Source organism: Grampus griseus (genome assembly GCF_964374135.1).
Source record: "Grampus griseus genome assembly, chromosome: 5".
NCBI classification, from domain to species: domain Eukaryota; kingdom Metazoa; phylum Chordata; class Mammalia; order Artiodactyla; family Delphinidae; genus Grampus; species Grampus griseus.
In genome coordinates this window covers 96,195,951-96,208,200 of record NC_138998.1, presented here as the reverse complement: position 1 = coordinate 96,208,200, position 12,250 = coordinate 96,195,951, and the positions used below count along the sequence as shown (strand labels likewise).

At 36.2% G+C, this 12,250-nt stretch overlaps 1 protein-coding gene across 1 annotated transcript in view; it reads left to right on the top strand.

The window, feature by feature from the left end:
• The window catches only part of TBC1D23 (TBC1 domain family member 23), a 64,463-nt gene extending 54,807 nt beyond the window's left edge, over window positions 1-9,656 (top strand). The window contains exons 16-19 of the mRNA XM_082655501.1: window positions 2,127-2,215; window positions 4,881-5,016; window positions 6,475-6,669; window positions 7,478-9,656. Of these exons, the coding sequence (XP_082511627.1) occupies window positions 2,127-2,215; window positions 4,881-5,016; window positions 6,475-6,669; window positions 7,478-7,559 (502 nt within the window). The 3' untranslated portion in view covers window positions 7,560-9,656. The remainder of the gene's footprint in view (window positions 1-2,126; window positions 2,216-4,880; window positions 5,017-6,474; window positions 6,670-7,477) is intronic.
• The last annotated feature ends 2,594 nt before the right edge of the window (window positions 9,657-12,250 follow it).

Sequence of the window (12,250 nt, the reverse complement as noted above, 5' to 3'; positions counted from 1 at the left end):
TAGTGAAAAGTTAGAATAAATTGGGTTGGTTTTTGAGGTCAGTAAATCAGGTTAAAATCTAGTCAAACTCTTGTAGATTTTGTTTCTGCTAAAAAAGCATAGATGTACTGCTTTTTTTTTTTTTTTTTTTTTTTTTTGCGGTACGCGGGCCTCTCACTGTTGTGGCCTCTCCCGTTGCAGAGCACAGGCTCCAGACACGCAGGCTCAGTGGCCATGGCTCACGGGCCCAGCCACTCCACGGCATGTGAGATCTTCCCGGACCGGGGCATGAACCCGTGTCCCCAACCCGTGTCCCCTGCTTTGGCAGGCGGACTCTCAACCACTGCGCCACCGGGGAAGCCCTATACTGCTTTTTAAAGAGTCCAGCTTTTTTTTTTGGATGTCATTTATATTCTGGTTCAAGCATTTACTGTAAACATTATCTTTGTTACTTTCTATGTTATAGTAGTTTATACTTCAATATCAGGAGAGCACCAATAACTTAATCTCATACAATTTTATAATCTAGACCGCACTAAAGTATTGTTACACAAAGCTATATTATCTTTGCCTTTTGTAAGTAAGCTGAATCTGAGTTTCATAGGTATTTGAATTATTTCTTTCATTTTCTTTAATGAGCATAGTTTGATAATTTATTGGATAATTTTACATTAGATATGCTTTAACATAAAAAATGATTTTATAACTTAAACTGTAAGCAGTGTATTGATTAACTTAATTCTGTTATATACTCAACTCTTACTGGTTTTCTGTTGAGGAATGTTGTTTTGGGAGAAATAAAGATTTAAGCATATTTTAACAAAATTAGGTCTTCATTTTTATTGATGATATGTATTAAGAAATCATTTAAAATACAGATTTGATCTCTGTCTTCTGGAAAAATTGAATTCTAAGACTAAAGACACATAACTTGATTTTTTTCCACATTGAACTCTCGATACATGACAAGGAAAAAAAAAGCCATAGTTTTCCTTCATCGTAGAATATCTTAGCTGAACCTTACTCTACAAATAATACAATACTCTTTCTCCAGAAACATGTGGTATTTTGTCGAAATATTTTAAGTTTACTTATTGGTTTATTTGAGGTTACCTGAAAAGTAATGAGGTATTGATTTTTATATTAAAAAAGAGAGAGGTCATACTTCCTGCAGAACTTACTAAGTTTGAATTTACATGTTTATGTTTCTGTCACTTGAAAGTGAAAGGCAAATTCATTTTCATGGTTTATTTATGTAAAAGAAGTAACATCTTAGTTTCTGTTGAAACAAAAGTAACAGTAATGAAAAAAAAAATGAGAGGAAAAACCTTAAGACATTTGTACCCATATGAGAATTAGGCACTCCTACTGGAATTTGAATATTTGGTTTCATAAACTATTTTGTCTAACAAACGTGTATGTAGCACTTGCTGTATGCCAGGCATTGTTGTAAGAGCTTTACCAAATATTAACTGATTAAATTTTTTTGTTTATTTTTGGCTGCGTTGGGTCTTCGTTGCTGCGCGCGGGCTTTCTCTAGTTGCGTGGAGCGGGGGCTACTCTTCATTGCGGTGCGCGGGCTTCTCTTGTTGCGGAGCATGGTCTCTAGGCTCACGGGCTTCAGTAGTTGTGGCTCACGGGCTCTAGAGCGCAGGCTTAGTAGTTGTGGCGCACGGGCTTAGTTGCTCTGCGGCATGTGGGATCTTCCTGGACCAGGGCCTGAACCCGTGTCCCCTGCATTGGCAGGCAGATTCTTAACCACTGTGCCACCAGGGAAGTCGTAACTGATTTAATTTTCACAGTAACCAGGAAGGTTAGATATTGTTACCACCATTTTACAGATAAGGCACAGAAGCACAGAGAGGTTAAGGAACTTCACAATGCATTGGTTTTATGTGAACATTAAAATTGTTTAAAATTTAATTTTTACAGATTTGAAAACATTCCGCATACCCAAGACCTTATGCCACTTTTGCTAACAATTTCCTTATCTTGTTTCAATTTCCTTAACATAGCTCTCCTGAAACTGGGTGGTACATGGTGGGCGCACAGAACATTTGTATTTTGTTTTAATATTCAAATGATACTTGGTGAAAATCTTTGGTAACTTAAGTAATGATTTCCCTCCTAAAATTCTTTGAATATAGGCATGTGAGCAGCAGTGACAGAGTGGGAAAGCCTTACCGTGGTGTAAAGCCTGTTTTCAGCATTGGGGATGAAGAAGAATATGACACAGGTATGGCAATACACTAATTTATAGACTGCTTTCTTCAAGCACCAAGAGTGATTATAGAGATAATTCTGGGAGTAGCTGAACAACTGCTTAAAAAAAAAAAAAAAAAAAGACACAGTGAAATTCTGTAGAGGAGATTGGAGAGTCTGTGGTTTTTCTATTAAGAGTTTGGTTTTGGACATCTTAAATTATGCCATAGAAATGCTGAGTAGGCGGTTGATTATAGGAGTCTTTAGCTGAGGAGAGAAGTCTAAGCTTGTGATAATCTGGGAATTATCAGTGTATAAATAGTATTTAAATCCATGGGATTGGATTTAAATCCCCCTGATCCACCCAGGTAGGAGATTGAGGGAATTGAGACATCTGAAAAGAGCCTTTTGAAACTGGAGGCAGTAGCCTAAAGGGCCACAAGATGGGGATATTATGCCAGGGAAGCTTGTCATCCTCTGTGATTGTCTTTCTTTATATTTTAAAAAATAATTTATTACTTTGGTTCATAATCCCACTGCCCAGATTACCCTGCTTAAGTAATCATAATTAATATTAATGTGTATTGAGTTAGAAAAAATATATTAAAATATGTATGGTATGTAAAGTATATGTTATATGTAAAAGTACAAAATAAGAAAAAAATACTCCCAAATCTCATCTTGCTTTTTCCACTTAGTAATATATGTTTCATATTTTCCACCTCAGCCTGTATACCTTCACAATTCTCTTTCTATTATACAAATGTACCCTAATTAAATCATTCTGTTCTCTTTCTATTATACAAACATACCATAATTAAATCATTCTTCTCCCAATTGACACTGGTAGTTTTCCAGTTTTCTTTCTGTTTCAAATAGCAGTGGCTATCTTTATGCATATATCTAGGTTAACTTTTGCAAGTATATCCAGAGGGTAAATTCTTAACAGTAAGATTGCCAGATTAGAGGGACTCACATTTGACATTTTAATGGATATTACAGAGTCAACTTCCTGAAAACTGCATTGAGGTAAATGTAATTTTCTATATATTATTTCTTTTTTTTCTGAAGCAAATACGCAGAATTTTTATTTTCTCCTACACAAAATTTTTATATTCCTGTATATAAAATCCAAAAATATACTTCTTCTTTTATTTTATATCATAGTAAAATAATCAGTACATTGTATTTTATTTCTATACAGATTTTTCCCCAACACCTTCTCTAGCTATTCTTTATCTTCTGTTTCATGCACTTCTGTGTGCTATTTGTAATTGTTTCCTTTTCTCCTTTTTCCTCCCCCTCTTTTGCCATTTTCCTGTTACCTGTCAGTCTTTATCTCTCTCTAAATATGTGTTATTCCATTAACAAAGGGAGGAGGGAAATGGATGAATAAATGATGGTATATTTCACATATCATACATGTATATATACACATATATATTTACACTCTGGAAAATTGCACAGTAATGAAAAATAAGAAAACTAGAGCTATGTGTGTCAACATGGATAAATTTTACAATGTTGGGAGTAGGATAGCAGTTGCAGAAGAATACAATTGAACAGTGTACTATTTATATAAATTTTACTTAAAATGCAAAACGCTACTGTATATCATTTAAGAATTTTCATGTTGGGTTAAAAGTAAATATGAGACACCAAATTCACATAGTCACTGTTTCTTAGTGGAGAAGAAAGGGGGATGTGCCTGGGCAGAAATCCATGAGTGCTTCACTTTTTTATTTAAGCTAGAGGTGAATAGATATGTGAGATTTCATTTTTTTATTATGTCTTTTTATATTTTGATTTCTTAAAAAGCAAAGAGAAGAATATTTACAATTATTAACTCTAGGGAGTGTAATTCCCCTTTGTTAAGTTAGAAAAGCAAAATAACTAGAATGTCTTATATTTCTTTCGCAAAAAAATCCCACTAAATAGATTTTTACTTATCTATCCCAGCATGGATTTTTTTTTTGTTGTTATTTTCCTTAAAATCAGAAACCAGCAACTCTGCAGATGGAGTGCAATCTATAAAAATATTGAATCACTATGTTGTACACCTAAAACCAGTATAATTTTGTAAATCTACTATACTTCAATTAAAAAAAAAAAGAAACCAGCAAGAGAAAAAGAACTCTGCCATCTTTGCCCTCAAGATAGATGCTAATATTATTATTGGACAATTCTGCCATCACTCAACAGACTAGTCATAGATTAGAGTTATGTTATATAAATCAAAAAAGTTGAGGGCTTCCCTGGTGGCGCAGTGGTTGAGAGTCCACCTGCCGATGCAGGGGACACGGGTTCGTGCCACGGTCCGGGAAGATCCCACGTGCCACGGAGCGGCTGGGCCTGTGAGCCATGGCCGCTGAGCCTGCGCGTCCGGAGCCTGTACTCCGCAACGGGAGAGGCCACAACGGTGAGAGGCCCGCGTACCGCAAAAAAAAAAAAAAAAAAAAAAGTTGAAATTCCTCATAGTTTAATATTTTAAAAGTATATTTTCACACCATATAGAATGATGTTTCATAATCTTTTATAGTAGTACCAGTGGCATAAGGAAATATAGTTGCTGGGTTAGAATTTTTTTTTTTCCAACATGTGTGTTTAAAATACTACTGAAATTTTTTTCAGACTATTAAAAAATGTATCATTTTTAAAGTTGGTGATACCCACTTTTAACATCTTATAATTCTTTATAGATGAAATTGACAGTTCTTCAATGTCAGATGATGATAGAAAAGAGGTTGTAAACATTCAGACTTGGATAAACAAGCCAGACGTCAAGCATCATTTTCCTTGTAAAGAAGTGAAAGAAAGTGGACACATATTTCCTAGGTACTTTTTAAAATACCTTCTTCAGAAGTAAAATTGAATTTAGGGAAGTAATGATATAAAAGGTAGCTGCAGAAGAAATTTTATGTATCCAAGTACAATAAGATATAATTTCCTGGGGATTTCCCTGGCGGTCCAGTGGTTAAGACTCTGAGCTCCCACTGCAGGGGGCACGGGTTCAATCCCTGGTCAGGGGACTAAGATCCCGCATGCTGTGCAGTGCAGGAAAAAATAATAAACACACAATGAGATATAATTTCCCTCTGTCAACTTGTATTATATGTCTTGAGTTTTAAAAAATATTTCTAATGTAATTTTTTATTTTGAAAAATTTAAACAGAAAAGTTGAAGACATAGTACATTGAATATCTTTATAAGCCTCTCTCAGACTCACCAGCTTTTAACTTTTTTTCACACTACCCCATCTCTCTCGTTATGTTTGTATATACATACACACATACACATACACTTTGTTTTTGTCATACCATTCAGAAGAAGCTTATAGATATGACACTTTACCCCTAAATGCTTCAGCATAAATCTCCAAAGAATATGAACAGTCTCCTCCACAACTCCAGTAGCACTATCACATCTTTAAAAACTTTAAAATTAATAAACATCATTCAACATACAGAACACACTCAAATTTTTCAGTGACTCTAAAGTATCTTTTATCCTCTTTGTTTTTTTCTTCCTGGTCCAGGATCCAGTCCTGTTTCACACATTGCATTTGCCTGTTATCTCTCTTTAGTCTCACCCAGTGTAGAACAATACTGCTTCCCTCACCACACTTCCCCCTTTTCTTCATGTTGAATGAATCCTTTTTGAGTCTAGGCCAACTGTTCTGCAGAATGTCCCACATTCTGGATATCTGATGTTTGTCCTGTTGTATTTCATAAAAGTGTGTGAGTATTATCACTATACTAAAAGTGAGCTGAGACACAAAGCAGGGTGTGTGTATTAATAATTCTATCCCTATTTTGCCTGTAGGATCCAGTTACAGAATATTATTAAATATGTAAGGCAGTCCAGGTATTGCTTAGTGGTCTTTGACATAAAGTATATGTTATGGTATGTTGAATGAGGATAGTTTACTGTTAAAAGTCTGAAAGGTAGTATATTCCAAATACCATATAGAGTAGATTCTAAAAATTTATTATTTTAATGATTTCTAATTGTATTGTAGTTTTTATTATATTAAATATAATTTTTGCTCTTAAACAGTTACAGGATTATCTGTTAATAAAACATTAATTTTGCATACAACTAAAGGAAAATTAAAAGCTGTTACTAGATAGCTTATTTGTTTATAGACGATCCTTTGTCTTCACTTTTTAACTCAAAAGTAATTTCATCTGGAGTTGAACATTTTTTATAATTGGGGCTGTTGAAGTAATAGTTGTTTTAAATGACATTTCTTTAAATTCTTTTTGTTTTTTTAATGCTTTTGTCCCTCTCAAGTCATCTGTTGGTTACTGCAACACATATGTACTGTTTGAGGGAGATTCTTTCACGGAAAGGATTGGCTTATATACAGTCTCGACAAGCACTAAATTCTGTGGTTAAAATAACATCCAAAAAAAAACATCCTGAGCTAATTACCTTCAAGTATGGAAACAGCAGCACTTCAGGAATAGAAATCCTGGCAATTGAAAGGTAAGATTTTCTTAGGTTGATGTTATCTGAATTACTGAATTAGTTCATTATTAAACACGGTTTGTTTCTCTATTTTGGGGAATGGATGGTGGAACAGGATACTTGAACCATTTTTATTAGTATTCTCGCTATCTTTTTTCTTACAAATTTGTAGTAATATATGGTTTAGCCATTAGCACATGATTTCATTAAGTGCAGTAGCTAATTTCACAAACCTTTTGACAGAGGGGTCTTTAGGAATAATCTACACCAGTGCTACACTAAATGCTGGTTTGCAATGAAATACGAGCTTTTATTTTCCTTCATCAAATAATTCTTGTTTTAAAAACGTATCAGCGAAGTAAGCAGTGTGCTGGATGATGTAGTTAATTTACATTCTGGTACAAGTTCTTCCTTACCTCATTGTGTACCAGTGACAAACAGTTCATGGACCGGCACAAGGGCCGTAGACCACACTGCTCTCGAAGCTAAACCATCTTTAATCTTTCAGGTAAAAATGTGAAGCCCAGAGGGGTTGAATGACTTCCAGGTCTTCACACTTGTGTTAGAACCAAATGTAGCCCTCCTGACTCCTGATCTCCAGTTCATTCCACCTTGCTCTATGCAATATGAAAAATCACCTTGCTTTTGCATTTAGATTTTCTTTCTTTAAAAATAACTCTTTTGAGTATATGTTGAAATAAGTGATGGGGAGTACATAGGAGGGCATCTGTGCTTGATTTGTAGGTTACTTCGACATTGGAATTGATATCTAAGATGAATCCTGAACAGAAGGCTCTATATTAATATATATATTTTTCCCCCGTAGGTATTTGATTCCAAATGCAGGAGATGCTACCAAAGCCATAAAACAACAGATCATGAAAGTTTTGGATGCTTTGGAAAGTTAATATAAAAGAAAATTATTTCAAAAGAAATTAAGGCAACCAAGAGAAATATGGACATATTTTCCTGACTGAAGACTAACCGGAGACTTTCATTTGCTTATGGGGGTGCTTGAATAGCAAGTCTAAGAAGGTGTAAATTATTACAATCAATCTCTGGAAAGTTAAATTTTTTTAAAATTTTCTTTTGCATTTTTGGTTTTGTAAAATGATTTCTTATAAAGGTCAGTTATTAAATGACTTTGAAGTAACTGACCGTGTGCCCTTATGAACTAAGGGTGCAGAATGCAGTTCTGTTTTGAAGAGCTGTTTTAAGGGAACATGCATCAGTTTAGATTTAAAAACAACCATACACATATATATTTGCAGTGTCTTCACTGAAAATTAGAGGTAGAATTCGTTGAAGAGACCCCTTTAATTGCTACATTTAGGTTTACCCACTGAGCAGTATCAGAAACTAAAAAGTATTACATAGATTAACAATTAGCTTGCTGTTTCTGTTCTTAAAAAGAGTGAAATCTTTTTTAATGCAATGGATGAAGATTCCAGCCAACTCAAATGCAGACCAACTAGTGAAATGTTGAAACATCAGTTTCTAAGGTCATCTTTGCACCATTAGCTAATAGTTTGAACACTTAGTGCTTCAGATACTAAACTTCATCCTAATTGTCTCTAAGGAGCAGTTAAAAGCATTATAATAAGTAGGTAGGCATGTTAAGATTAAAATTAACACTTGGGGGACTGACTTGTATCTTTAAAAATGTCATTGGTCTTTATTACCAGAGGAATATTTGATTTAGAATGTTTCAAAACAGGTGTTGAGTACACATGGATTTATCCTCAGTGAGATTATGTCTGTGACCACACTATTATCCACCTAAAGAAAAGCCAGATAACCAGAGAGCTGTCTAAACTAGTTTTTATCATCACTTTCTGAAATTTCTTTTTCTTCTTTGGTTTTTGTTCTCTTACTAAAGTTCCAGTGGTTTGAAAAGATTTTTATTCTCTTAATATGACAAAACTGAAAAGTGGTCTGCTTTATTTTGCAGCTTTCTCAGTTTAATTCATTGAGGTTCATATTAGACACATTTGGTGAAAGAAATCGAGGAACACGTTTGGGACCATGGAATGACTGCTTATAAAATCTGTTTGGGAAGTAGCAAATCCTCACAACCTGCTATGTCCTAAAATGTAATGGATTGTCTCTGAGGGGTTGATAGGAGAAATATTTAGATGTATTCTGTTTACAGCCAGTTATTTTAATTTACTTAATGGAAATCAAGTGAAAAAAAGGCAACATAATTCAAGATATTTTATTCTAATATCTAAATAATAAAGTTTGAGTGGTTGAAGACATTTGCATGAAATTGCACCTGCTGCAATACTTGATATTTATAACTCTCCTCACAACTGTTGTATTGCATTTTTTCCCTTCTTTTGGTGCCCCTTTTAGAAATGTCTTGAAGTCTCATTTTTTGCCCATTTCAGCCATGGGACTTCTTTCATAATATTAGTGTAAAGATATTTGTGTTACTCTTTATAAATTACAGTTGTAAATAAATCAGTACAGTTTGCTCAAAACTTTGTTCTTAAGGACAGTGTGTCTCTCCCTCTCTCTTTCTTCCTTTCCCCCCATTTGTAAATCTCTATGGATACAACAAAATTAGGAAATTGAGGGCTATCCTTTCAGTGGAATTTAAATGTTCAGATTTTAGGTTTGAAAGTATTAGATTCCTATTTCTGTTCTTCTAGATGGGGAGGAGGAAAGAGGTAGTTTAAAACTAATTACATTACATTCTACATGTGTAAATTCCTCCCTTGAACTACTCATCTGAACTTCAGTTTTCTCATCTGAAATAGCCCAGTTATTAGTCATGAATATCAAATGGAAAGATGTTTCATTGATTGTATTAGGCACTTATGTAGCTTATCCTCCCTTCACTGTCCCGATAACCAGAGAACTAGAATTCACTCTGGGATATCCACCTCTCGTGGACCTTTAAGGATTGCAGGGGTTGCAGCATTATGTGGTTGGTATTTTCTGTATTTTCAAGATGAGAAAAACAAGGCTCAAAGAAATTGAAAAGAAAAAGTCCCCCTCATCTCTCCCCAATCCCTGGGAATTATTATTGCTTATTAAGGTGTAAAATTAATCCCCTATGTAATATTTGATGACACTTGTCCACCATTAATAAAACATGTTTTCTAGTAGAGATGATAAATTTTTACTGATACATACTCAACCATTTTGCCACTGGTATGTTTCATACAGGACCATTAAAACTCCTTAGCATGATATTCTAACATACTAAACTAACTGCCATAGGTTGACAGTTCTATTTAAAGTTTGGCTCAGGCTGCCATAACAAAATACCATAGACTGGGTGGCCTGAACAACAAATTTATTTTCTCACAATTCTGGAAGCTGAAGTCCGAGATCAGGGTACCAGCATGGTTAGGTTCTAGAGAGTTCTCTTCCTGACTTGGAGATGGGCACCTTCTCACTGAGTCTTTGTATGTCTTTTCCTCTATGCTCTCAAAGAGAGCTCTCTTGCTCTTTCTTCTTCCTACAGGAACACTAATCCCATGATGAGGGCCCCATCCTCATGATTTCATCTAACCCTAATTACCTCCCCAAGGCCCTGTCTCCAAATCACACTAGTGATTAGCGTTTCATCATATGAATTGTAGGGGTACACAAACATTGCCTGTGACAGTATTTTTTATCATGAACAGTGTTGGATTTTTGTCAAAAGTTGTTTGCATCTGTGGAGATAGTCATGTGGCTTTTCTCCTTTATTAAAGGTTTATTCCATTAATTGCTTTTCATATGTTAAACCAACCTTCTATTCCTGGGGTAAATCCCAGTTGGTCATAGTGTGATCCTCACAACAGTCTTAGGCTATGTGTGATATTATCCCCATATTATGGCTGAAGAAATAAAGGCACAAAGAGGATAACTATTTCTAAGATATATAGCAAATAAGTGTTAGAGCCAGGATTTAAAACCAGACCATCCAATTCCAGAGTTCATGCTCATGACTGATAGGCTATGCCTGACTTCTTTGTTGGGGTCTGGAAACAGTAGGCCAGAGCTAGGGGCCTCTATCAGGTCACTGCTCACTTTTCTCTCTTCAGGTCACCAGCTTCACTCCATAGGTACCTTTCTAGTCCATGTAGGTATTTTAAGTTGCTATCCCTATGCTGCTAATAACTTGCCCAAAGTTACATGGCCTTTCGGTGATGAAGCAAAGTTTTTAACTCTGGTCTTCTGATTTGTAGACAATTGCATCAGAAATTTAGAAGCAGTTATACATACATTTACATACACACACCACCCCTCTCCTTCGACTCTCACCCTGTGCAAAGCTCTAAACCCAATATGATAATTCCCAAGTTTGAGTCTTTTGTTTTTTGTAGTATCAAACATTCTTCTAGGATCTCATCCACTCTTAAAGTTTCTTCTCTTTTTCTGGTGCAGATGATTCCAATTCTTCCTCCTGATTTTCAGTCCTTCATCTCTCTTAGTCATTTGTATACCTACCTCACCCCCAAAATTGAACTCATGTTCCCCCAGACTAACTTGCCTAATACTACGAAGGATTGACTAGAGGGTAAGATGCTGGTGGAAAGGAGACCAGTTATGAGTTGCCTGTAGTAGTCTTCCCAAAATGAGGAAGACCTTGCTGTGGATGGTGGTCGTGGGGACAGAAAAAGGGGCAGCAATCAAGGGGTGCTTCAGGAGAATAAGAAGCGCCCTGTCGCTAGCCAGAGGTTGGGGGTAAAAGACTTGAAAGACACAGAAGTGACTTAGATTTTTGGGAGGAGGGGATGGGGAGCAGAGGGAACTGGAAAACAGTATAAAGGGTGGTGCCTGTGAGTGAAAGAGGAAAGTGCGGATGAGAAGCTCTTTTAGAGGGGATAAATTTAGTTTCAGACAGTTGAGTTTGAACTGGTATCAAGACATGTAAATAGAGATGGCTGGAGATGGTGGAATAGGTCCTCTGGAGTAAAAATGGAAATCTGATCAGTACCAGCCTGGACATGGACATTAAAGCGGTGAGACATGGTTGGCAACAGCAGAATTTTAGCTAGGTTTTTAGAGATCCATCTAGTGTAGTGATTTTCCTCTTCGGCTGCTTTTCAAATGTCTGATGAAAGGGAATATGGAAACACGCAGGCAGAGCTGCTGCGGTTGAAGGGGCAGGGAGTGGAGTGGTGGAAGGGCTGCACAAACTCAGCTCACCTGCCTCTCTCCTTCTGCCTCTAAATCCTTTTGTATTACACATGATGACAAGGTCCTGAGAGTGAGGTGATTTGCCCTAGGTGTTAACATAAAATAAGTGGCAGAGCCAGAACTGGAACCCAGCATCTAGCTTTTCTGTTATGCCCAGAAAGTTCTAAGGGAAAGCGCAAAAACAGTTTTCATTTTTATTACTTTCCTCTTCTCTAGAATCCGGGTTGGCAGTTTCCCTGCATGGGATGTAAGGAACACAGCACCCACCGGTTCTTGGGCTTGATGGTCTTCTCCTGCCTCTTGGATGGCTCTTTCCCAGGCTTCACAGGCCCCTCTTCTGCCTGTGCCTCTCACAGTCCACTTGAGTTGTTGTCATTTGCATTCAGAGCTCCATCTTGGTCTAAACTTATGATGACTCCTAAATCAGTCTCCAGGCTGGGCATCTGAGCTTGAGGCTTAT